The following is a 26,907-nucleotide window of genomic DNA, read 5'->3' as shown; positions in this document are numbered from 1 at the left end:
GGTGGTGGTGGTGGTGATTGTGGTGGTGGTGGTAGGGAAGAATTGGTGATGGAAAATATGGGTGGATTTCATTTTCCCACCCATATGGGTGGGAAAGTGAAATCCATGATTTAGTGGACTTTTTGAATGGGGTGGAAAATGAATTCCATTTCCATGTGCAATCAAACACTTGAAAAATATCATTTTCCATGGAAATTGATTTTCCACCCTATTTTCCATGTGCAATCAAACATACCCTTAGTAGACTTTTCTTGTTTAAATATCTATATAGTCCAATCCAATCTCCCCCAATAATTTTGTTTTTCCTGAATACCTAAATCGCCCTTTTCTTATATTCTTTAAATACTTAGAGCATGTCCGGTGCTAATGCTACACTTGCTTTTAGTAATTCTGTTTTTTAAGATAATAAAGTGCAAATTTCTCATATTTAACATGTATTTCTCCAATGTTTGATCTGAAAAAAGAAAAAAATGTCATTGGTACACGCTCTAATGATAATTTAGTAAAAATATATATAATTAAAAATTATTTTTTTATTTGTTTTAAGAGTAATTTGATCAATATTTTATAACTTAAAAGCCACTAGTAAATAATATGATAATCTAAATATAACATCGATTTTAGCATATGTTATAGTTGAGAGACCATCGGAAGCCAGCATTGGAGCATAATTTTAAGAGGTTATTTCAAATTTTGGAATAGACATCCAAATTTGAGAAATAGTTGGGAGATGCTCTTAGCTTTTTCAATGGTGATTGTTGTCAATTTTTAATGATTTTTTTTTCCAGTGAATGACAAATGAAGAATGATATAATTTTAATTTTGAACATTTAGATGTAATGTTAATCTAAAATGTACTCAAAATATTAAGAAAACATTGCTAGGGTTTCATGTACATTACTCAGTAGGAAGATTAGAAAGGGAAAAAAAAAACCTACTTGCATTTGTCAAAGAGGTTTTTAAGAGGTGGATATACATAGGGATATAGTTGCGAATGCTGGTGAATCAATGTTTAGCTCAAAGATTTGGAGTAAAAATATCGTTGAATTCAATGCTTAAAGTTATTGAGAACAGTTATTGATGACTTCAGTAAATTAATATTTTCCCGTTCAACAATAATAATTGATCTTGATAATTTAAAATTATTGATCCTGATAGTATTTATTATCAAACTTGATGATGATACAATTTTACGATTGGCTAATAAATATCCATTTATGACTAAAAATTATCATTTTAAAGAACAAAGTTAAAAAAAAAAAAAATAATAAAAATAGAAAAAGAGAGAGAGAAGAAAATTAACTTGCTTGGATGCTTAAACTAAAATTTTAAAGATCTCCAACTCTAATTGCTAGTCATTCTCACATATCTTTAAAATAGATCAAAAATTACATCAAAGTGTTTAAAATTAGGAAGATAACATCAATTCTCCATTTGTTATTCATCATAAAAAAAATCATTAGAAATAATCATAATCACCATTGAAAATCTTAGGTACGAGAAAATGAGAAAAAAACAATTTGGATATTTTTAAAAATATTATAAGGTGAGATAGGGTTAATTGTTAAGGGGTCATTTAGATACAAAATTTTTACTAAATGGACTACGAAGAGGTTGCCCAAAAATCTCATAGGGTTTATTAAGTAACTTTCCCTTGTTTAATCCTCAGAGACTGAGACAACTCAAGCACAAACTTCAAGTCCGAGCTTTAGTTACCTCTATATCATTCATGAATGAGACCATGTTTGAATATCCACTTCTAGCTTCTTTCTTTCTTTTTTCTTCTAAATCATAGATCTACATGAGCCATTGTCATCTTACTTGAGATGAATTGAACGTTAAATAAGTCACCAATTTGAGCTTAATCAATTCAAACAAGTGGTCACTCGTTCTCCACCATTTTCAATTGTTGTATCATCCATCACATTATCACATCCCTGAGTTAAATAATTTAAGATTTTGAAAATATCGGTCACGTTAATGAATACTTAGCCAAATGTTTTTATGTAATAATTTGTGTCCGTGCTTCCAATAATCTATCATATAATAATAATAGATTATATTAATTTAATATAAAGATCTTAAAGTTCTTAATCCTATTATAATAAATTGTTCAAAGGATCTTCCTTTCTTCTATCAAATATTTTGTCTTTTGTCTTTTCTTGAAGACCGAAGTTGAAATACCCAACACTAGTGAACTTTGAACCATCATATTTCTTTTAGATCTGCTATTGGCACCCCAACATTTACTTATTACACCCTAATTTCTTAAATTATTGATCACGCCCTAATTAACGATTAAAACACACTATTTGACAATTAAAAAAGTGTGATTCAAGTTATTATCTCAACATTACAAATCATTATCACATATTATCATGTCCTAATTAAAAATTAAAACACAACATTTGACCATTAAAAAAACTTGTGATTCAAATAATTACCTCAACATTACCAACCATTATCACACATTCAAACAACTTGATCCACAGTCGTTTACAATTAGTATTAGGCTTATAAAAAAATTCTAAATCTATCAAATAGAAATGATAAACCAAAAAACTGAAGAAAGAGTTTCTATTGGCATCCCAACATTTGATTTATTCTCAACTATTGATTTATTCTTTTTGGTTTTTTAATTGGGGTGTAACAAGTAAAAGTTGAGTGCAAACAGTAATTCTTTCTTTTTATAAAATTATTTAATAGATTAATGCTAGAGTCACCTCAGTCAACTAGATATTTGAGAACAAGTCAATGGCTAAATGTCCTCATTAAATCATGGTGTGAACGATCACTATTTTTCTTGGTCAATAAGTCAATATCCCAAAAAAAAAAAAAAAAAAAAAAAACGAAGAATGATTTTCTAAAAATCGTTTGAAGTTGCAAAGTTTTTCGTGGCCCCCCAACTTATCAACTTTTTCAGAAATCCTCCCTTGGAGTGGATAAACGATATTAGTGCCGCTCATTACTCTGATAGTCTCCTCTACAAGTTAGTCCGTGAGGACCGTGACTTGAAGGACCCTTGAGGAGGGGTTTCATTCTAAATAATTCCTAAAATTTTCACACTAATTTATTAGGACATTTAGTAAACTTTTATTTTCTCTCATCTCACTTTAATAAGATATTTAAAATACCTAAATTATCCTTTTCTCATCTTCTTTATATAGTTAGGTTTTTCAACGACGACTGCAATCATTTCCGAAGATCTTTGATCATGAATGAAGAATGATATTCTCTTAATTTTGAACGCCTAATGTATTTTATTTTTTTTTCATTTATTTTGATGATTTATAAAAAGAAAATTGAAGAGGGAAGTTGAGATTTAAATTTTTTTATAATTATATCGTAACTTTTGATTTGTAACCATAATTGATGCATTTTTGGGTATTTCAAAGAGATTAATCAAGTATCGAAATTGAAAAAATTAAAAAAAAAAAAAATGAAAAATTCAATTTGCATTACATGTCATGTTCACCACTTTTTATTTTATTATCGTCAAACTCAACAGTAATTAAGTTAAAAAGTGGTGAACTCGACACTAAATTATAAATTGGTGAACTTGATACTAAGTTATAAACTGGTGAATTCAACACTAAGTGGTGAGTTCACGAGCTTTTAACTTAGTGTCGAGTTCACCACTTTTTATTTAATTACCTTCGAACTTAATAATAAGTTAAAAAGTTGTGAACTCGACACTAATTTTAAAGCTGGTGAACTCACTACTTAGTGTCGAGTTCACCACTTTTTAGCTTAGTATCGAGTTCACTGCTTTTTAACTTAATTATTGTCGAGTTCAACGGTAATTAAATAAAAAATGGTGAACTTGACGCTGTAATGCAAATCAGTTTTTTCATTTTTTTTTGTTTTTCTAATTTTGATACTTGGTTAATCTCCTTGAAATACCAAAAAATGCATTAATAATGGTTGCAAATTAAAAGTTAAGATATAATCATAAAAAAAAAATCGAATCTCAACTTTGTACTTCAATTTTCCTTTTATAAATCATCGAAAAAAAAAATATATCTAGATATTCAATATTAAGAGAATACCATTTTCCATTCGTCATTCATAATCAAAGATCGTTGTCAATGATCGCAATCACTGTTGAAAAACCTAACTATGTGAAGAAAATGAGAAAATGAAGTTTGGGTGTATTTCAAGTACCTTATAAAGGTGAGATGAGGTTGAGGGACCATTTAAAAAGGAAAAGTTTACTAAATGTCCTGATGAGCTAGAGTCGAAAACTTATGGATTATTTAGAAAGAAATCCCTCCGCGAGGGTCCTTTAAGTAATTTTCCCCAAATAAAAATCTAAAATAAGTTTTTTGATATCCCCTTTATAGAAAATCTTGATGTTATGAGCATGCTATTGACCCCATGATCAATCAATCTATCTTTGACTTTTACACAAAATTGATCATATTCACTATGTTTTTAGTTGTTAGATTTGAGCATTTTTCATGGATGATTTCCTTATATTGGATATTATCATCATTTTGGAACATTTTAATATAATGGTTCTAAATCACCATTGTATTTGCTTTTTATGCTTAGGCCTCTTGAAAGACGGGGAGAGGAGAAGAGCTTTTCTACTTCCTATCGAATTTGATATTTCATAGTTAAATTTTCACTATGTATGGGCTTGTAGTGATGATACTTGTAGGAAAAATAAGAAGTTAGATAATCTTCAAATGTGTAGCTCAAGGTTGATATACCTTCAAGTACTCTTATAAAAAGTCTCAAGGAGGGTTTCCTAGATTAAGATCTTCCGACGATCAAGTTAGCAGAAAAAGAATAATTACAAATATTGAATTAGAACATAAAAAATTCCTTTTACCTATGTATTGATACCTTTTGTTTATAGATTTTCTCAATACTCTTTACATTGAAAATTTTCTTCTTGATTTTTCTGCATATCTTTCTATATCCTACTTGAATGTGGATCTTTCTATCTTGATCCTTGCAATTCCATCTAGAATCTCGATTCCTTCGTGAGCTAATCTCTTTCTAATTTTGTCTAATTAGGATCCTATAGGGTTATTGAGAAACCTTCCTTCTAAAGCTCATTCTCCTTTTATCAAGAATAATGTTGAAGTGACCTTAGGCTGGAACCTCATATCACAATTCTTGGCATGAAAGTGTGTGGGTATCATAGATGCTTTTCATCGAGATACAAATGAAAAAACATCTATGGTTCCTATCCACTTTCACCTAAAAAAGTGTGATATGAGGTTCCCGCTTGAGGTCACTCTCAGCCCGACTGTTTTATCAATTCTGCACTATTTTTCTTAAATAATAGAAAATACTTGATATTTTATTTATTTTGCTAAGGCATGTGGTCCAGTTCCTGATCAGATGGTCCAACGTGTGGACCTTTGTTAATAGATATTTCATACATAATGGTTTTAAGAGTATTAGATAGGAAACAATGTAATAAGAAGTATTAATTATATTTCAAGATTAGATCAAATCATTAAAGAATAAGATTTTAAATATTTTGATTATCCCATCGATTAGGATTTATTAATTCTCTTAGAGCTCCTATAATCTATAGTCTAAGAGAATTCAATCCAATTCTCTCACAAATAATCCCTTCATCAGTGCAAGTTTAGTGTTTTAATTCTGGAAAAATTAGCTAATGAACCCTGGCTGAAGGGTTTCTTGATTTCTAAATACCCCGTAACTTTTCCGTGTTAACTTGATAGTCTGATTAGTAAACTTTTTCTTTCTTAAAGCTCCATCACTCCTTTGTTAATCGTTGAGATCAATCTTTTACATAGTATGAGATAAATGATTATAAGTTGTCAAGATCAACATTTCAAATCATCGAGATAGATGATTTGAATGGTTGATCTCAACGATTTGAGTTCACTGTTTTACTTGAGTGAATGATTATTAAGAAAAAATGATTTTTTACTAACAGAATTGTTAAAATACCGCCCAAAAATTCAGTATGCATTTAGAAACATGTCCAAACTGTAGGGTCTATTAAGTAACTTTCCCTTCACTTTTTTGTTTGAATTCTTACATTTGACATTAGTTTTATGATTCAGTTCTTATGTTAAATGAATATTTAATCATTTCCAAGAAATGTAATGCATGTCGGACCCAAGTTAGTGGCCAAAAGACCTTAAAAAAAGTCCCAACCTGATGTTACTTCCAGCAACAATGTCTTGGACCATCAGGGTTAGTTGAGATGGTAATGGTGACTGGGTCTGCTCCCTGAACAAGTGCTAGGGTGGTTGGTACATGGGGCCGCCAAAGCAAAAAAATAAAATTAAAATGAAAAGCAACAACGTCTAGGACCGTGTGATCAATTTTGTTGGCCACTAGGCTGGCCCAACATGTCTAGCCCACTATTGTGTGTTGGAAATGAGGCTACTTATCACCATAATCACCAAAGTCTTCGACTTATTGAAAAAGTCACTATAAAATCATGAAATTTTCTTTCCTTGATTTAATCACAACTTTTTCTTCTAATAATATGTGACTTTTATGAATTTCATGATTCAATCACGAATAATGTGAAAGTAATGAGGATGCAAATGAGAATGACATTGATTTGATGTTTTTGATATGTTAAAGAATATTACTTAAGACTCATAATTGTCATTTTTTTATATTATATATTTTGAATAGTATAAACTTTGAATATGTTGTGGATTTGTAGTTATTTGTTTGTGGATGCATAAATGATATTAATATGGGAATTGATGATTTATCATTTTAGTTTAATGTGAAACTTAATGATATAATATATGAACATCCACTTATAGAAACAATTACATAGTCTTAACATAGCACAATTTTTTATCCTATATTTCTCGATTTTATCAAAAATTTTCGTAGCCGACTTATCCCCAAACCCCGACTTGGTGACTATGCTCATAACCTTGACATTATCCCATTTATCCTTTAACATGTAATTTTTTTTTTTTTTCTAGATTTCCCTTTTTTAATTGCATCAAGTTCCATGGATGATGGTACATGGTAATATCACGCATATGGTTTAATGCTCTCTCTCTCTCTCTCTCACACACACACACGTATTTACAACACACACACACACACACACACAAACTATGCATTTGAGAATGAGTTGTGATAAGACGCCACCCTACGCCCCGTTCACAAATTTTTTTTGTTTTTATAATTCTGCGTATCACGAGGCAAATGATCTACGATTCTTTGATGAGAGCATAAGGTGGGGGCATATATCAAAGGGGGCATCATAAAATCATTATTCTTTGAGAATTCATGTTCTATGGTGAAACATGTCTAGAATCAATAAATTGATTTAGCTCCCATACGTTCCAAAGCAATCCATACATTGATTATTCGCCCAATCCATATCTTGCCCATATTCCTAACGTCATAATTAATGGTCATATGCATGACTACCCAAAGACCAATTTAATGATCCAAAAATTATTAATCAATGGATCATAGCTAGTGGAGACTAACTTTTGTTGGGTATCCATGCCTATCACCTTCAATATTCTACACAATGAAGTCATATTTGACTCCTAAACCATATGAATAATGATGAATGCCCACGATCTTGATATGTGGCTGATGTGGAAAGAGCACATAATCGCACATCTTTTTTTGTGTATCCCGATGAAAATGATCTATGATTTTATGCCCTTGCCACGTTAGCTGTGTACTAAGACCGCGTGCATTCATCACAACTCAAACCATATATAAACCTAAGTGAAAACTCCAATCTGAACATATATAGGCTAAAGAAAGAGTAGTTCAGACTCATGAAATCACACAACAAAAGAGGACTCACTTGCATCGACTTAGGATAGGATGATATCCTAATTGAGTCTCCCACAATGTATCATCATGTTATCAATAACCATGATAATAATTGACTAAGACTCATCTTTCATGCTATGTTAACGTTTCAAGTCTTGTTGTATGTGGACTCAATGAATTATAAAACCAATCCATCAAATCATGAATAAAGAAGTGACCTCAAGATTGCACCTCATATACGTTCTGATGTAGAAGTGTGTAAGAATCATAGATGCTTTTCATCGAGATACTAGTCTCAAACACACAACACATGCTCAATACCAAGACCACAGGAGAACACTTGGGCTTCAAATTCTCTAGAAGCATTAAAATTAATATTATTATTTTTAATTCCAAAAGTAATATAGAACACTTGTATTAATATGCTACAAAGAAAAACAATAACCTCAAACGAGATTTTCTTATCTGTAATATAAATAAAAGTAATAACTTGCCCTCATACCATAGGAATGCTAGAGGGTCTCACAATTGAATTATAATGTATATTTTATGCTAAAATGATGTAAATTTGGAAACATATACAATTAATTTTCTAATACAAATAACTTGATGGCTTAACCACACCATAAGCAGATCCATCTGCATTTGTGCACGACGATGCACAATCAAATTGACGTCCTCCAATACGATCCCACTGCATGGTTTCTTTGTGCTACAATCAAATGTCATTGCCACTTGTTTTGCTGATGTTCCTTTGATGTCTTTATAGGTCACTTCACTGATTTTAACCCCTGAAACCTATACACCATATATAAAGAAAAAGAAATTACATTTGTGGGCCATACTAACAACTTATAAAAAAAACAATAGTTTTAAAACTCGTCGAGTTGGTTCGATTATTTTCATAGTTTTCGTACTTGATCGTTTATATAATCCAATATGTTATTTTCATCAATGCCACATATGCGATTCTAACATTTCTGACATGGGTGCGCACATAACCGTAGACATGTTCTTCGTGATACAAGTTAAAAGCATCTATGGTTATGTGTGCACCCCTATGTCAGAAATGTGAGAGTTGTAGTAAATTCAATGTCATCCTAGCATTAGTGTTTTAGATATGAATCCTGATAATATGACTCGCTAGGTGGCAAACTCAATCGACTCCCTACCATGGACAAGTTTGGCAATCGTAGATCTGTGCACGTCGGGATACATGGCTCCCTCAGGATATACCTTTTTTTTTTATATATTTATATATGGGGAAGTGCAATCATGTATCCCGAGGAGTACATGTGTACAACTCCCGAACTTGTCACGTCAGGGAGTAAATTGAGTATGCCACCTGGCGAGTCTTATTATCATATCTCTTTAGATATTTATAAGGGACCGACTAGTTGCACACCACCCATTATCAATTGCACTCCATCACTTAAAAATTCCCCTTTCCACTCTATTTGGTGATTACACTCCAAAAATTATTTAAAAAAAAAATGTTGCACTCCCCCCCTATTTAGAAATTTATTTAGTCTTCCTCAACTATGCCCAAAGAAATTTTTGCTGGCTCATTATTTTTTGCAAGAAATATTTTTTTCGTTTCGTATTTATAAAGTTACATTCTTTTGAAATACATAGGTTCAGATTGAATTCTAAACAAAGGTTAGAAACCCTTCTAACCCAATGCCATAATTAAGTTGAAGTCAAAAAGAACATGAACAAAATCAATCACAAAACACGATCAAAATAGAACACGAGCAAATAATACAAAACTTAAACCTAAAATGATAGGTATTGGAGTGCAATCAATAGGTTAAAATAGAGGTTATAAAAATACATATAATAATAATAATAATAATAATAATATAAGATTTTTAAGGTTGGTGTGCAACCAACAGCTAGTTGTGTGCAACTAGTCGGCTCATGAGTTTTCGGATTGACTCGACTCTATTAATATTTGAGTCGAGTTTTCATAGTTTTAAAAATGTGCATGGTTACAACCACTAGGAAATTTTCCACAATTACCCTTTGAATATCCTTTACCTGGTCACTATGAAGGCAGTAATTTTGGTCGATTATGATGGGATTTTGGACATGGTTCATGGTAGCATCTTGGAAAAGGACACCTTTGACGAACCCATTGCTTGGTCTTCCCCAGGTCTTTATCTTCAATCCGTTTTCAGTATCCGTTTGTGGTGCCGGGTCCAATAGAGATGCAATCATCACCAGTCTTGATTCCAGCCCTTGTGATCTTGACACCTGTGGATGATTCCACGTGTACACCATCTGTGTTGGGACTATTGCCTGATGCCGTTATCTTCACCCCTTGCACGTTAACATATGACAACCGTTGATGACGATGTGAAACTTCTGACTATTTATCGAAGTTAATCCAGCGATCACTATGTCTTTGGAGTTGCTAAATTGAAGCGACTGCACATACACATTATCAGATCTCTCAATAATATTTGTTAAAGTCTATGCGTATTGATGTTTATGTCAATGTTTCAGGACTTTTTTTTCCCCCAGTTTTGCTTGGCAAGAAAAGGTAATAAATAAAGGAAAATGCTAAAAGTGACATTAAACTTTACATTGTTTCACACATTACTGATGTGGATGTGTGTACGGAACCATAGATGCTTCTCATTGAGATACGAGTGAAAACCATCTATGGTTGTGTGTGCATCTCCACATCAGCAATGTGTGAGACAATGTAAATTTTAATGTCACTTTAACACGACTCATAACTAAATTTAATTAATGAGTGATTAAGGGGTGCCCCTTTATGTATTTTCTCAAATTAATATATTCTTGCTTAACCCCAAAAAAGAAAAAAAAAAAAAAAATTGATTTACGTGGGACATGGGCATAACCAGCTACGAGACAATAGATTAAATCTTGGATTATACGGAAAAAAAAAAGGAAGTTAATAAGGACTTTAAGTAGAAAAAACAAGATTAATTTGATGCTTATGCGAAAAAATATTTTTTATGCAATAATTGTAATAAATACGTTGACAAAATACCATTTATTTATTACTTAAAAAAAAAAAAAATACTATTAGACAAATATAAAAATATTCTTTTTTTTTTCTTTTTTCTGTAATAAGAGTTAGAAAGTGTAAGTTTTATAAATTCTTCAAATGTTCCTGTGGATGATCTAAATGTTTGTTTTATTCGACTTTAGCCTTTTTAAAATATAAGGGTAGGGTCCTTCATAGTCTTAGCTTATCAATAAAAAAAAAATGTCATTATTTAACATGAGATCTAGACGAATTTTTGAAAATAGGTCAGAAACTTTGAATTTAAATATTTGTACTTAGGGAAGGAAAGCATGCAGCAATGTTACTAATTCAAGAAGTCGTGGTGCATGTAGTCAATGATTTAGAAAAGAGTTCGGTCCATATGCACCCAAGGTGGAGGATTGAAACCCTCCTTCCACACCTCAAACACATGCCAAGTAAGGCACAATCCAAGGAATTAATGTCTAATTTTTTTTGTTTGAGTAAGATAAAATAACTCCTCCAAGTGGCATACTCAATCGACTCCCCCTAACGTGACATGTGCGAGAACCATAGATATGTACTCTTCAGGATACACAACTGCGCATCCTCATAAAAGTACAATTGTGTATCCCGAGAAGTACATATCTACAATTCTAGCTCATGTCACGTCAAGGGGAGTTGTTGAGTATGCCAAGCAGGGGGAGTCATTTTCTCATGATTCTTTATTTTTTCAAAAAATTTCCTTGCATTATGGCTTAAGTGGCATGCGTTGAGGTTTGGGAGGAGGGTTTTAATCCTCCACCTTGGGTGCATACGATTTGGACTTAGAAAAGAAAAAACCGATGATTGGGCCAAAATATTTCTCAGAATGGTTGGACTGCACATATACTAATTAAAGAAAATTTAGAATGTATATATTTTTTCCTAAATAAATAAATTAATCATAATCTAATTTTATATATCCTAAACCCTGAACCCAAAATCTAACTGAACCGGTAAGACCACTGGTTCAGTTCGGATTTTAAAGCACAGGTAGAGGAATCTTTAGGTAAAAAATTAACCCCTCAATCTCGGCTTGCCTAACTTACGTGCTACACAACCTTTATTTTTGGTATTTGTAGAGATGAGTGGACAAGACGTTGACACCATTCAGGTACATTATCTCACGAATGTTTGGTCGATGGGTAGGTTTTATTGGTCTAAAGAATAGTTTTAAACTTGAAATTCAACTCAACTCTTCTCTAAGCTTCACTTGCTCTATTCAAGCTGAAAACTCGTGAGTCAATTAAATACAAACAGAAAATACTAACTTTGAATGAGGTTACTCCATAAAACGCTTGAGATTAGGGGGTGTCAATGGGAACTCATTTAATCAGAATTGGAATCCAGAACCTCAGTTTTGATTCCCTTTTAATTGAAATCGATTAGAATTAGGCCTAAAAGATGGAATTGATTGAATATTTAGGAATCAAGAATCGAGAAAATTTAACAGTTTACAGAGTCCAAGAACAAAACCGGAACCACCCATTGACACCCATCTCAGATGGGTAATATTTCTAGGAAAACACCAGCCTCAACCCATGATTTGAGGTTGAAAATTGTTCATACCTTAGAAGTTCCTTATGACAATGGATTCCTATAAAATTCGAATATATATAACTACTAATCACTAGGAAACTTGAATTATTTAGTTATTCATTTATTTGGAATTGGGGTATCGGAGCTTATTAGAACATCTGACTAATCCTCGGGAAATGTACCCCCCTCCACCCAAAAAAATAAAAATAAATAAACACACACACACACACACACACAAGTAATTTCTAGGATAAATCACTAAGGGTGACCCTTAAGGGGGGATTCGAACCGAAGACATCAGCTTCCTAAAGCATGGTGTTGGCCATCTCACCACCATCTAGGGTTTAATTTGTACAAAAGATGGAATGACTCATACCTAATAAGAAAAATTGAATAAAAATATATTAAATTATAATTTTTTTTTAATCTTATGTTCTCCATTAATTAACATTATATAACTCATTAACTCAATAAAATTTCTGGCCCGACTCAACAATTTTCGACAAAAAACTTCGCCTAAATGATGAGTTGACTAGAAAAGTTAGTTAGAGCATCTCCAACTGCGCCTCAAATTGGGATGACAATTCCAAGTTTTGAAACAACCTCTCATAAATACTCTCCAACGCACGTCTCAAATATAGTATATGCTAAAATCGATGTTATATTTAAGATTAATTTTAAGCGTATCTCATTATTTGTTAAAGTGACTTTTAGGTTATAAAAGTAATCTTTTGAATTAATTTTTTTAATGAAATTGTCATCCAAACAAATAAAAAGAACGTTTTGATTTTTTTTCTTATCAAATTGTCATCCAAAGCATAACAATGATATATTTTTTTTCCCGATAAAGCATTGGAGATGTACATGTCAAATAAGATAATTTTTACACTTTATTCTCTCGAAAATTAGAATTGCTGAAGACAAATTCAGCATTAGCATTGGAGACGCTCTTAATTGAGTTTAAAGACCGAATCACCTCGTAATCAAATCAAACCTAATCAACTCGGCAAAGTTTCAGGTGGACTCAGACAACTTTTAGTGCTATTGTCCAAAGTAGGAGATTTCTTGGCTTTGTGGAGATTCCTTATTACGGAGGACTTCTTTTTCACTGTCAGTTACAGTGTTACACGTGGTTTGCTCGTTGTACAAGAAGTGGATCTTCTGTAGCACACTTTGAATGGTCGCCACGTCAGTGATAAAATAAGATCTCACAAATTAAATTCTTGGGAGTTCAAAAGCCGTTCATTTTAAAGACATGAATTTACATTAAAAATAAAAAATAAAAAAATAAAAAAATAAATTATTTTTTGATTTTTTGATCACATCTAAGTCATGATCATAAGAGGTTAAGATATTAATTTTAAAAAAAATATTTCTCTCATCCTTTTAAAGTGTGCTACAGAGGATCCACTTCCACTTCCTTGTTAAAAATGCTTCGCTCTTGATTTCTTACTTTTCTTTCTTGGATCTTCATCCAGAGTAGTTCTCCTTTTGCTACTTTTACTGGGTAGACCCTAACAAGAATAATGTGTTCATTAAAATATCCAAAATACTTAAAGGAAGTCTATGGGTGATGGCACCATAAACCTATGTATAATTCCTACCATTATTAAGTTACTATCCTCATTAAAAACATGTTGATTGACCAAAAAGGAAAAAAATAGTAAGTGAAGAAAGATTTTGAACCCAGGTTGTAGTATCAACACTCGAAGGCATGAAATATGAGTAACTATAATTAAAGTAAACGAGGGACTTCAAGCTGACTTGTTACTAGAACAATTGCAATTTGGAATACATTCCTATTTTTTTTCCATTTGTCCTCGTTCTAGTCATCGTCCTTTCATACACATTTTTAATTATGTCATTATATCAATTTATGACTCATTTCTTTCTTGATGTTTTTGAATGTCCAAGCGGTGAGGATTTTGAATAGACAAAAATCTCAAGTGTGGTATTAGAGCATAGGTTAGACAATTTATATATCTTGAAAATTGATTATAGATTTGTGATAATATGATGCCCACTACACCCCCATTACAGAACCGTAGATCATTTGCCTCGGGATACATAAAATTATAAATCTTTTTCTTGTGTATCCCAAGGCAAATGATCTAAGGTTCTGTCATGTGGACGTTTGTCAGAGGAGATCGTACTCATATTATCACGGTTTTTGATTATATGTTGATCTTTATTATTGAATTGTTGATACAATAAGTATAATTTTTCACTTAATAAAGGAGCCTGTTGCATGTTCGAGCATCACTTTTCATGAGATATGAGATAACACATTGATTTAGTCATGGCGATTTTTTATTTTTATAAAAATTTCCTTATAGGGAAACCCTAGAATTTGCCCAACATTGTGAAACCGTGTCGTTGGCAAACACACAGAAGCCATTATTTTTGTTAGGGGAGGGTGCTTATGTTCATGAACCCAAGTTTGCTTGTTTCTTGGTTGCCTTGTTTTCTGTTTTGTTTTTTTTTGGTATGATTGCGACGCATTCTAAAATTAATATTTTATTGAATTTAAAAGGGGAGAAAAAATGGAAAATGGAAATTCTAAGATAATTTATCCAATCTTTCACTTTTCTGATGTATATAGACAAGACTTTTTCTCCATTGTGGGGGCCGCTTATGGTGGACTTCATGTGTCCTTCTATGTGCAAGCACATGTACTCACATTAAGGCTTAAAAATTTGATAGATTTGATCCGAAATGCGAGTGATTCGAATTCAAATTTAGTGGGTTTGATTTTTACAAGTATATCTGAATTAAAAATGGGTTAGATATGGGTTGATGTGCTTAGACTCGAGTTGAATCCGGGTCAAATACAGATCATCCTTATATTTGTCTAAGTTTGAATGATATATTACTTTGTAAGTTATATTTTATATTTTTTAGAACCAATGAGTGTTGGGTAGAGTGGCTAAGGTCTCCCTCAATAAAAGAAGAGGTCTTGAGTTCAAGTCATACCTTTGATGATCTATCCGAATCAATTAATTCAGTCGGGTCAAATTTGGATATGGGTTTGGTAAAAATAAAATGACTTGAATACGATTTTAGCTAGTAAGATCCGAGTCGGATTCGAATCCGAATAAAAAATTCACATGATATGCACTTTGTTCTATTGTGTGGATTCTTTACAATATTATGATAGGTGGTAGGGATTTTGATGGATCAGATCTAATCTAAAATCCGATTCACTTGAAACAACAACTGTGGGTACTTGATCAACTAGGTTTTGGATCCTAAGAAAGATCCAATTGAATAATTTATCAGATCGGTCAATTTTAAATCAACCATCTTACAGATAGGACTAGTTGATTAATTCAGTGATTTGACTAATTAATTGATGACTTATCTATTAATCATGAAACATGGTAAGATTTTTATCCATGAACCTCAAAATTTTAATTTTTTCAACATTCAAATCTCATGTAGAAGATAAGAATCTTTTTAGGACGGTTGAATTTAATGCATTTAGGTAAGAAATTAAAAAATGTCGCTTTATATTTTCCAATTTTTCCTCATTTTTGGATAAAACTTTACGAACTATCCAAATCAACCAAATTCAAGCACCACTGAATAGTTAGCAAATCCTAACTTTGTTACTTTCAACTTGATAGGGACTCAATCCAATGATGTATTTGAAATGTATAAATGGTGTAGGTCTATATATAATATTTTATTTAAACATAAGGTAAAAGAATAATAATATAAAGGTGTTGTGTGGAGGCCTAAAAGAGAGCTAAACATTTTTTCATTGTATGAGTTAGAAGTTTTGGAATGGGCTGATTTTTTGTAAGGATGATCTCTATGTGAGAAGATTACCCTTACAAAAAATCAGCCCTTTCCAAGACTTCTAACGCCGTCAAAAGTGATTTACAAAAATCGAACAGTTCACGATTCTTCAACTACTAAATTAGGGTTAGAAGTTTTGGACTAAGCTGATTTTTGGCAAGGATGATCTCTTCACCATAGAGATCATTCTTACAAAAAAATCAGCCCATTTCGAAACTTCCAACCCCTATTTTGAAAAATGTTTGGCACAATGTTTAGCTCTCTTTAGGACCTCCGAATGCTTCCCTATATATATATATATATATATATTGGTATGTAAATATTACTCATTATACTAGTTTAAGAAATCTTGTCATTCATCCTTGAGCATAGCCCAATTTTCACTTGGGTTTAGACATGTAAGTAAGGCTTGTTGATGCTCAATAGGTCATGAGTTCAATACCAGTATGAGCATTAATTCCTCTGGGGCCACTTGCGAGGGTGCAACCTCACTTACCTGATGAGTGTGATGTGTGGGCATTGCACGTGCCCCAAGATTGATTCTTAGACAAGACCATGGTCTATGCTTGATTGATTCATATTTTTTTTGAAAGTTAGAATTAGATAAGTCATATAAGATAACTAGAGGTCGCCTGTGCACATGCATCCTCTTTGGGGTTAAGGGGGGTGGGGGGTAAAAGTGAAAAAAAAAAGTTGAAGGGATATTATTAAAAAAGTTTGAAGGTAAAAAAATGAAAAACAGTAAAGTGGGTTAAAGAAGAGATAATACAGTTAGAGGGAGTGAAGAGGAAAGACAAAGAAAGTGTGGAATAGTTCGATGAGACATTTTTTATGCCACAAAACTATAGTTGAGGAGACGTTTATCCCCACCTCAAAAAATACAAAATTGTTGTTGCAACTTAGTTGTGTTCTATTATAGATTAAGATAACGTTATATATATAACTTAGATGATTGTAACTATAATTTAAAAACACAGCTTGAATGTCCATTGAATTGAGTCAAATAAAAACTCATGAGTTGACTTGTAAAAATGAAATACAAATATATATTAAATTTATAAATATAAATTTAACATGTTGCTAGTCTTTCATTGAAAGTATTAATATAGACGAAAAACTCATTGAGTTTCTTACTTGGCTCAATGAATTTTTGAGTAGAGTCAACAAGTTGGTTCCATTGAGGATTGGCGTCAAGTGACCACGAAATCCATCCCAGTCTACTCGGTTTAACAAGTTAAAAATTTGGTATAATAATATTGTCTTTGCATCAAAGCTTCCAATGGGTGTAACTTTGCACAAGAGTATTATTAGACTAATGGTCCGTGTGGCCTAATGAATCCCACCATTTCTCATGATTTTAGAAATCGAATACCATCAATACAGAAAAACCAATAATAAGGAATCCCAATATTCACATTAGAATTCTAAAAGTGGAAATTCTCTTTAAAGGAATTATAAGGTAACCTTTATGGGTATGAAACCTTCTAATAGAGGAACTCTAGGTTTTCTAGCTCTCATCTCCCTTATTTTCAATCGATCCTCAACAATCCCAAAATTCTCTATAATTTTTTTTACAGAGTCAAAGATCTAGGCGAAGTGTTTATTCCTAAACGATGAAAGTGGAAAGACACTAAGGGAGAGGGATATACTTCTTTATTTTTGTAATCGCCGAATCCATCCTGCTTCAGAGCAGAGGGAAGGGTGGATGTAATTGAGCTAAATTAGTTGCAATCGTTCTGTCCCCTCAAGCCCTTTTAATGGTCTGTGAGATATTGGTTTTCACCATAACAGTACCCTAGCCATTCCGTTAAGTAGACAGAGAAGACAATGAGTCTAGATCGAGATTCACTCAAACATGGGAGATCTTCTCAATGGATTTATTTTATCGACTATAGTGAAAGGCACGTTCTAATATTTCTCTAGTATATAGATTAAATTGATGTAATCTTTTGAGTTGGATTGGATTCAACGATCCAAGTAAGGTATTGAGTTCGTGGTTGATCAACATTTTCACATTATATATATAACGATGAATCTCTGTATCGAATTGTTCATTAGTGTCATGTTTGATGATGAAATTTTAGACCAACATGTAGTATGGACCACAATATATGAGCTCACATCATGATGATGACTATAATGAGATTGACTTACACAATTTGAAAACAGCTCATATTCAATGGTCCAAGGGCATCGAATTTCAGAAAATTTGATGGACCAAAGTGTCGAATATTTTTCTTTCGACGCTAAAACCATCAAATTAATGGAGGATGGGAGAAATTCGATGCCTCTAAGCCGTCGAATTCAAGAACATAAAAAATTTCAATGGCATTGGGATGTTGAAATTCAGTTTCTAAAATTCGTGGGCCTTGGCTCGTCAAATTTTCATGTCTAATTTTTTAGTTTTCACCTAGTGTTAATGTGCTAGATGAGACTCAAACTGATCCAAAAATTTGTGATCAAGAAGGAGGATATGGAATCCAAATATAAGGATTTGATTCGATAACTTATTGGAATGGTTCCCAATCAATCATTTCTTGATCTGATGAGCCCTAACAAATTCATCACAACCAAGCTTCATTTCAATCATTCCTGATCTGATAGGCCCTAACAAATCAATTGCAACCAACAAGCTGTTTTAGGGAATGTGTAGTATGAACAAAATGAGCTCGTGGCCGACAATGTAAGCAAAAGTAATAAATAATAAAAAATAACTTGGTAAAAATTGTTTTAACATGACACCCAATTTTATATTAATTTATCATTAAAATTCTTGCCCTCAATACAACAAGAATAATAAAGAGTGTCCCGATTGAATTACATTGTATATCTTTGATGCTAAAATGATGTAAATATGGAAATATAATTAATTTTCTAATACAAACAACTTGATGGCTTAACCACACCATAAGCAGATCCATCAGCACTTGTGCATGAGGATGTCGCTTGTTGATTTTCATAAGTAAGATTGACGTCCTCCAATACAATCCCACTGCATGGATTCTTTGTACTACAATCAAATTTTACTGCCACTTGTGTTGCTGATGTTCCTTTTACGTCTTTATAAGTTACTTCACTTATTTTAACTCCTGAAACCTATATAAAAAAGGAAACAAAAGTTACATTAATTACATCACATGTGTGTCATACAAATTAAAGAAATTTACAAAACTACCCTTTGAATATTGTGTACCTGGTCAGGGCAATCTTCACTATTAGGGCAGTAATTTTGGTTGATAATGATGGGGTTTTGGACATTATTCATGGTAGCATCTTGGAAAAGGACACCTTTGACGAACCCATTGCTTGGTTTTCCCCAAGTCTTTATCCTTAATCCGTTTTCAGTACCGGTAAAAGTAACGGTTTTAACGGTCACATTTTGCACACCTGCTTCATTAATTTCCTTCCCCAGACTTCCTATGCTGCAACGGCAACCCAACCAAAGTATTTAGGAATATAGTATTTATGAGTTAAATATTATTTATTTAAAAAAAAAGAAAAAAAAGAAATGATCCTGTGTAATTACCTGATGCCATGTCCTGGTCCACAGGCGATTTGTTCAATCCACAAATTTGAGGTTCCGGGTCCAATAGAGATGCAATCATCACCAGTCTTGATGCTCGCCATCGTGATCGTGACACCTGTTGATGATTCCACGTGTACTCCATCTGTGTTGGGACTGTTGCCTAGTGCCGTGATCTTCACTCCTTGAACATTTACATTCTCACAACCGTTGATGACGATGTGAAACTTCTGACTGTTGATCGAAGTTAATCCTGTGATCACTATGTCTTTGGAGTTGCTAAATTCAAGCGACTGCAGATACACACGATCAAATATTCAGAATAAATTAATATCACTAGCTGGGTCTCATAGGTAGGATTCACATACCGTGGCTCCTTGTGGGCAATTTTTCACATCAGCCTTGCAAGCCCACAAAGCCGTGCCTTGTCCGTCCAATGTGCCCCCTATGATGGACACCCCATTGACCCTATCGAAAATGATCCAATTTCCATTGTTGCCGAGTGCATGATAATCTGATGGAGCCACGAGGGTCCCATCGATTTGAATGGTGATATGGGTGTTCTTACATTGGCCTTGGAAGACAGTTTTTTGAGCTATCAAATATGTTCCACGTGGCACGTAGATGGTAGCAGAGGTGGAAGAGGCACAAGCAGCTGCCCATGCATCAAGGAAGGAATGGGTGGAGTCGGAAGATCCGTCAGCTTTGGCACCTAAATCAACCACATTGAACACAGCATCACTTGCTGATAATGTGCAATGGAAGATGATGATGAAGAAGAAGAAGAAGAAGAAGAGTGGGCTCTTCATTGTGTATGTGTATGTGTGTGTGTGTGTGTGTGTGTGAGAGAGAGAGAGAGAGAGAGAGAGAGAGAGAGAGAGAGGTGAGTAGATGATGGGCTAAGAGAAGAGGTAGAGGGTTTGGGTTATTTATAGATTGGAAGGGTGAAGCAAGCAAGCTCCATACCTGCAGCCGAAAATTTGGAAGTTAAAAGGATAGAAACTTTGAATTTTGGTAGTAGGGTAGGAATTGAAGCATGTAGCAACGTTACTATGCCAAGGAGTGGTGGTGCATGTGTGGGGGATTCTTGGGTCAAAAACCATTCCCTTAATCTCGGCTTGCCTAACTTACGTGCTACATAACCGTTCTTTTTTCCTTTATTTTTGGTATTTGTTGATTTGATATGTTGAGTGCAGAAGACGTTGGCACCATTTCAAGCACTCTATGTCACGAAAATTTGGCCCATGGGTAGTTTGATTGGTCCAGAGCATAGTTTTAAAACTTGAAATTCAATTCAACTCGATTCGAATATCCACTTACTTAAGTCAAGTAAAAAATTTAAAGTTAAATAAAAAGGAAAACATGCCAAACCAAAACAGTGTTAAAATTATTTTTGTATTTTATTTTAACAAGAAATCATTGCAAAACCATTTTACATGACAAATATTAACTAAAATAAACATTATTTCACGAGAGATTTTGTTGTGACTACCAAGCAAAAGTAAAATTTTCATCTCAAAACATTTGCAATGCAAATCATAACATATACAAATGATTTGTAGCGTACTAAGTATGGACTTAAAGTTGGTTCCTAAGATAAAATAATTTTATATAACATAGAATACATTCTTCTTGCTCTTTTCAATTTTCCCTCTCACTAGTTATAGTCTCCGCATACATGTTCTTAATTAGAATCATGATGAACTGACACTCTTTTCTGTACTCTTTTTGTACACTCTCCGATCTGGTTGTTTACAAAATCATAAATCTTTGTCCTTGTATATCCTGAAATCAAAGGATCTAAGGTTTTGAGAAGGGAGCGTACAAAAAAGAGTGTCAGATTATCATGACTCTCTTAATTAATATGTCATTGCTTCAATTTATGACTCATTTCTTGCCTAATGTGTATAGGATGCTGATTTTCTAACTAGAAAGTCTTCACTCGGTCAATGTGGCATGGACACCAAATCATAAGTCTTTTTTCTTGGGATACACAACTACACATCCCCTTTAAAGATTGTGATTGTGTATCCTGAGGAAAAAGATCTATGGTTCCGGGTCCATGCCACATTAGTCAAGTATTGACTGAGTGAAGTCTTTCTACTTAGAAAATCATTATTCAATGTTTATAAGGTGAGTGTATTTCGAGAAGTCAAATGCTCCCATGCATAAATTTAATCCCTAAGACCTAAATCCATCACACGTAATCCTAATCTCGGATAAGGAAAATACGGATATGAAATTCCATAATTGACGTTGATCAATAAGGGGAGCGGATATCCATCTTCAAAAGATCATGAAAAAGATAAGGGATGCTGGTGATATATTTAGTAAAATAAATAGAAGGAATCCACCGTTAAATTCTTGGTAATATCCTATCTTTGACTTTTTTTTAATGTGATTTCTTGTGTGCTAAATCTGGAAGGATCTAATAATTTTTGCATTGGAGATTCTTTGGAAGGTACTACATCGATGTCAAGAGGATATCAGACCAAGTGGAAGACCATAGTTGTAAATCTCAAGGTACTTGTGATCGAAAATGCCACCATATCATTTATTTAAGTAGAAAGATTGCCTCAACGGTTGATTTACCCTACATAAAATCATATTAGTTTGTTCGATCTATCCTCTTCAGTTTTTAATCCTATTCTTCTTCTTTAATTTTCATCAATTTTTTAAATGCACTTTATCATTCCTAGATTTTCAATATGTATATAACTTCCCATAAGTTTCATTTACTCTTCACAAAACAATTCCTAGGTTTTCAATGAAGAAATGAGAGTGGTTGAAGGGAACACAGAAATAAAATTTTGAGTAATGATAAAATGACCCCACGTGACATACTCAATCAACTCGTGACATGGGCTAAAACTGTAGATCTGTACTCCTCGGGATACACAACTGCACATCCCAGTAAATATGTGTAGTTGTGTATCCCAAGGAGTACAGATCTTCGGTCATAGCATATGTTATGTTAGGGGAGTTGATTGAGTATGACATGTGGGGGAGTCAGATTATAAGGTCATTCCGACAATCACGACACATGAGAAGCCCACATTTAGTGTTCAATTCTTTTGTTAATCATTTCCATAGAAAAATATACATATAATAGACTGACTACTGTTTTAAACCCTTACTTTTGATGTCTCGTCCCATTTGTCTGCAAATCAAAAGAAAAGAAAAAGGAAAAAGGAAAAAAAGGTAGAAACTTTTTTTTGTCCTTAATGTTCTACAAATATTTCTTAATTAGTTACCGTATGACCCGGCCTGAGAACCGTATGATTTCTTCTATTTGTCAAGAAATATATCCAATAATTTTTCTAATTCACACATAAAAAGATGTTGTACTTTAACTATCCTTTTCATTAAATAGTACCCAAAAAATTTCCTGATGGATGTCTTCTATTAGGAACTTCTACGGGAACTGCTCTTTAAGAAGTGATAATGCAAATAAGACTAATCATCCTACTCAAACTCGAAATGTAACCATCCATGCAATGTCAATCAATATATCTCACTATAAATCAAATGACACATTGATTTAGGTCAGAGTATTTTTTTTTTTTTTAACTTTATAATTAAAAAAATCCTTATTAGGAAACCCTAGAATTGGCCCTACATTGTGAAATCATGTTGTTAGCAAAACACATATTAGCCGTTATTTTGGTTAGGGAAGGTTTGTGTTCGTGAACCCACGTTTTCTTGTTTCTGGGTCCCATGTTTGTGGTGGATTTTTTCTCCTGGGAATGATTTTGGTTAGGGAAAGTTTTCAAAAAATATCTTAGTCAACATAGAAGGAAAATGTAAAACGTTTTCTTTATTGAGAGTTATAAGACTTTTTCTTTATAGTGGGACCCACTGATGGTAGACTTTTTCTTTATAAGCACATGCCATGAGCATGCAAAATGCACTCACCTTATTCAATTGATTTCATTTGTGGATTCTTTGCATTATTATGATAGAATGGATCGGATCGAATTCGAAATCTAATTTGATTCGATCTGATATGTATGGTTTTGGTTTAAGGATATGGGTTTTCAACATGGATCCGATCAAACAACCTATTTGACTGGTTTTGACTTAACCATCTTTCGATTGGTAGGGATTCGCCGATTGAACTTTATGACATGGATGAGAGAAATGCCTACTTTGATACCATGATAAATTTGAGAGTTCATCGCAAAAATCAATTGATAAAGAGTGGAAAGGCCCAGGAACTTATATGGAGAGAGACAAGACAATAAGTGTCTCATGTGGGATTAAACTCAACATTAATAATGGGCTAATTTATCAAAGTGTTCATCGAAAATTGTGAAATTCCCATATCAGTACACTATTCATTTTAACTCTGAAAACATAACAAATAAAGGCATTTGTTTGAGAGAAAACCCCTTCAAAGCATATGAGAGAGAGAGAGAGAGAGAGAGAGAGAGAGAGAGAGAGAGATTAATTCCTAAGATTGGCATAAAAAATGTTTTTTGGATCTGATTTCTATTATCATATTATTGTTGCCACCTCAGTGTCTATGAAATGATGGAGAAGTTGGGTGAACTTATGAGTTTATTTGATGAGTCTAGGGACATCAAATTCTTTTTTGAATAATACTTTTTAATTACAATCAGGCGTGACATGTGGGCTGGGCTATCAGTTACCTAGACCAGTGGATCATCCGAGACAGCTATATGATCGTCTTAAAAACATGGATATAAGTATCAGATATTTCATAAAATATCTCTCAAATTAAAGTGGGCTGATAATATAACGTCCTTTTGGCACACGCCCCCAAGGCCCTTTTTTTTCTCTCTTGCCCATAGTGAAAAAAATGGAACTTTCTTATTTGATCACCTTGTGACATTCAAAAACACAATACGATGAAATGGGGGATGTAGAGGATGAAATTATATCAACTTAATTTTTGTTTTTAAATAGTTATTTTTCTCCGTTAAAATTTATTTTTAAATTTAGGTGCTCGCTAACCATCCGTTTTCCACACTTTGGATCAAGCTGGCAAAACAATTAATTTTTTTTTTTAATATGAATATTTTCATTAAATCTAGAATGCTGGGTCTTTGGATTGTCAATGTTGATAATCAATTTGGGCTAGCAACCCTTTTTAAGGTTCGAAATCTTAAAAAATAAATCAGTAGGCAAGATAGAAAAGCTTTCCTCTATTGCTGATGTCATTTGTGCCACATGTCAAACATTTTTTGGGCTGTGAGCAAACACGTCAAGGGTGTTATTTGATCCAAATTCCAAATTTAACCTTAATATTATTAGTAAAAGTCACTCCTTAGAACATTTTGCTAAGAAAAATCAAGTGTTTGGGGGTAAGGGTTAAAGATGAGTGCATTCATACCATTTTTCATTGGCCGGTGAAGAAAGGCCGAAGTCATGGGTGTATCTCAGTTTGAAAACTCAAAAGCATCTCTAATACATTCATGGAAATGTGGATAGGTATGTCTAAATCACGTTTAAAATTTTATCCATTTTATTGGGTTGTCTTCGTGGCTCAAGTGTATTTTTTTTAATACTAGGTGGCATGTGCATACGCACACACATATATTAGGAGATTAATGCTAGAGTGACCTTACTGGGGGGACACATGGGGCGCATCTTGACGTGGTGGTGCGTGCATGCCCGTAACTGTATTTTCTCTGAGATACAAGTAAAAATGCATCTATTGACATGCACATGCCACCACATCAAGGTGTCTCCCATGTGTTCCCCACTGAGGTCACTCCAGCACGACTCATAATAGGAGGGCTTATTGAAATTTCAAATATTAATCAAAGGGTTTTTGAAGATTACATAGTAAAAAAAAGATAATTCTGTAATTTTAAAAACTAAAGGAGATTGCAAATTTCTTGATTTTTGATCAAAATGACTTTAATTATATTAAGGTTAAATGTAAAGGTGGGGGCATTTGTGAGATTCAAATTTTGATGCCATCTTTCTACCTAATCTCATTATAATGATAAAAATGTAAAATAAACTATGAGAGAGCATGGAGGTATAGAACATAAATTTCTCATTCTATTAGTATTATAGTTGGGAGAGCGGTCATTGAAATCGTACATTTTAGGAGATTGATTGGTCATATATTATATGATCTTTAGAAAATTTCTCCTTTTAATATAATTTCTTAGGTAGAAAATAAAAATAAAATTGTATGATCGTTAATATACATACATACTATATTATCTAAAATGTCGTTCTACTCATACCTATTACACCCATACTCATAAGAGCTATTTAAATATTATTGAAATCCACATGAGTGCTTATTTTTTACATCACCTGTCAACTTGATACAACTAGCCTTGAGTTCGATTGGGACAAACAATGTAGTTATGATCGTATAACCTCAATAATAAAATTAAATTGATTTAAAGATGAATTGGAAGAAGTTATTCTTTTAAAAAAGGAAAGAAAAAATTCACAATGGCACCCAATTTTCTAATTTATTTCTTGTTTGAGTGATTAATATTTTTGCTCGATCACATACCATAGGAATGTTGGAGGAAGTTACAATATTTGAAGTACAATGTATATTTTATGCTAAAATGATGTAAATTAGGAAATAAAATTTTCGATGACAAACAGCTTGATGGGTTAATTTCGATAAGTAAGGTTGACGTCCTCCAATAAGATACCAGTGCATGGATTCTTGTTGCTACAATCAAATTTTACTGCCACTTGTCTCGCTGATGTTCCTTTGATGTCTTTGTAAATTACTTCACTTATCTTTACCTCTGAAACCTACACAACATAGGTAAAAGAAATGACCTTACTAAAATAGTAAGTTTTTTAAACTTACTAAGGGTTGTTTTGCTCAAATAGATAACCACATTAGAAATCCTACCCCTCAGCCCTCAAACTACTTTGTAATTACTTCAATTTTTTTATTTTTTTTATTTTTTTTCCTTTCAAAAAACAAGTTATTTTCAATTAGATCCAAGGTTTTGAATATTGATAGCTACCGAATTTCCACATAACTCCCAAACTAAAAGAAATGAAACTCAATGGTGAAAACTAATTTTTTTTTTTTTTTTTTTTTTAAATTTGTATTTTCAAAATTTGTAGAATTTTGTCCTCTTTAACACTAAAGCATTGGATCATGTTTTTGGATGCCAAGAGGTGAGCCCAAGGACCCTTAGTGAGGGTGAAATCCTTACTAACTTGGTAAGGCTAGGTGGACTATAAAAGAAAACGAAAGTTACATCACATGTATGTCATATGA

At 32.9% G+C, this 26,907-nt stretch overlaps 1 protein-coding gene and 1 pseudogene across 1 annotated transcript; both read right to left on the bottom strand.

The window, feature by feature from the left end:
* Positions 1 to 8,356: 8,356 nt before the first annotated feature.
* LOC147401887 (polygalacturonase-like) lies at positions 8,357 to 16,664 on the bottom strand (annotated as a pseudogene).
* Positions 16,665 to 18,956: 2,292 nt separating this feature from the next.
* LOC147401886 (polygalacturonase-like) lies at positions 18,957 to 20,512 on the bottom strand. The gene is made up of 4 exons (XM_086441589.1): positions 20,036 to 20,512; positions 19,671 to 19,960; positions 19,338 to 19,566; positions 18,957 to 19,240 (listed from the first exon to the last, which is right to left on the bottom strand). The coding sequence occupies exons 1-4, from the start codon at positions 20,474 to 20,476 to the stop codon at positions 19,019 to 19,021; spliced, it is 1,182 nt and encodes a 393-aa protein (XP_086297715.1). The 5' UTR covers positions 20,477 to 20,512; the 3' UTR covers positions 18,957 to 19,018.
* Positions 20,513 to 26,907: the final 6,395 nt, after the last annotated feature.

Source organism: Akebia trifoliata, chromosome 5 (genome assembly GCF_017979445.1).
Source record: "Akebia trifoliata isolate Shusen 1 chromosome 5, ASM1797944v1, whole genome shotgun sequence".
Classification (NCBI taxonomy): Eukaryota; Viridiplantae; Streptophyta; class Magnoliopsida; order Ranunculales; family Lardizabalaceae; genus Akebia; species Akebia trifoliata.
This window is presented reverse-complemented; position numbering and strand designations above follow the sequence as displayed.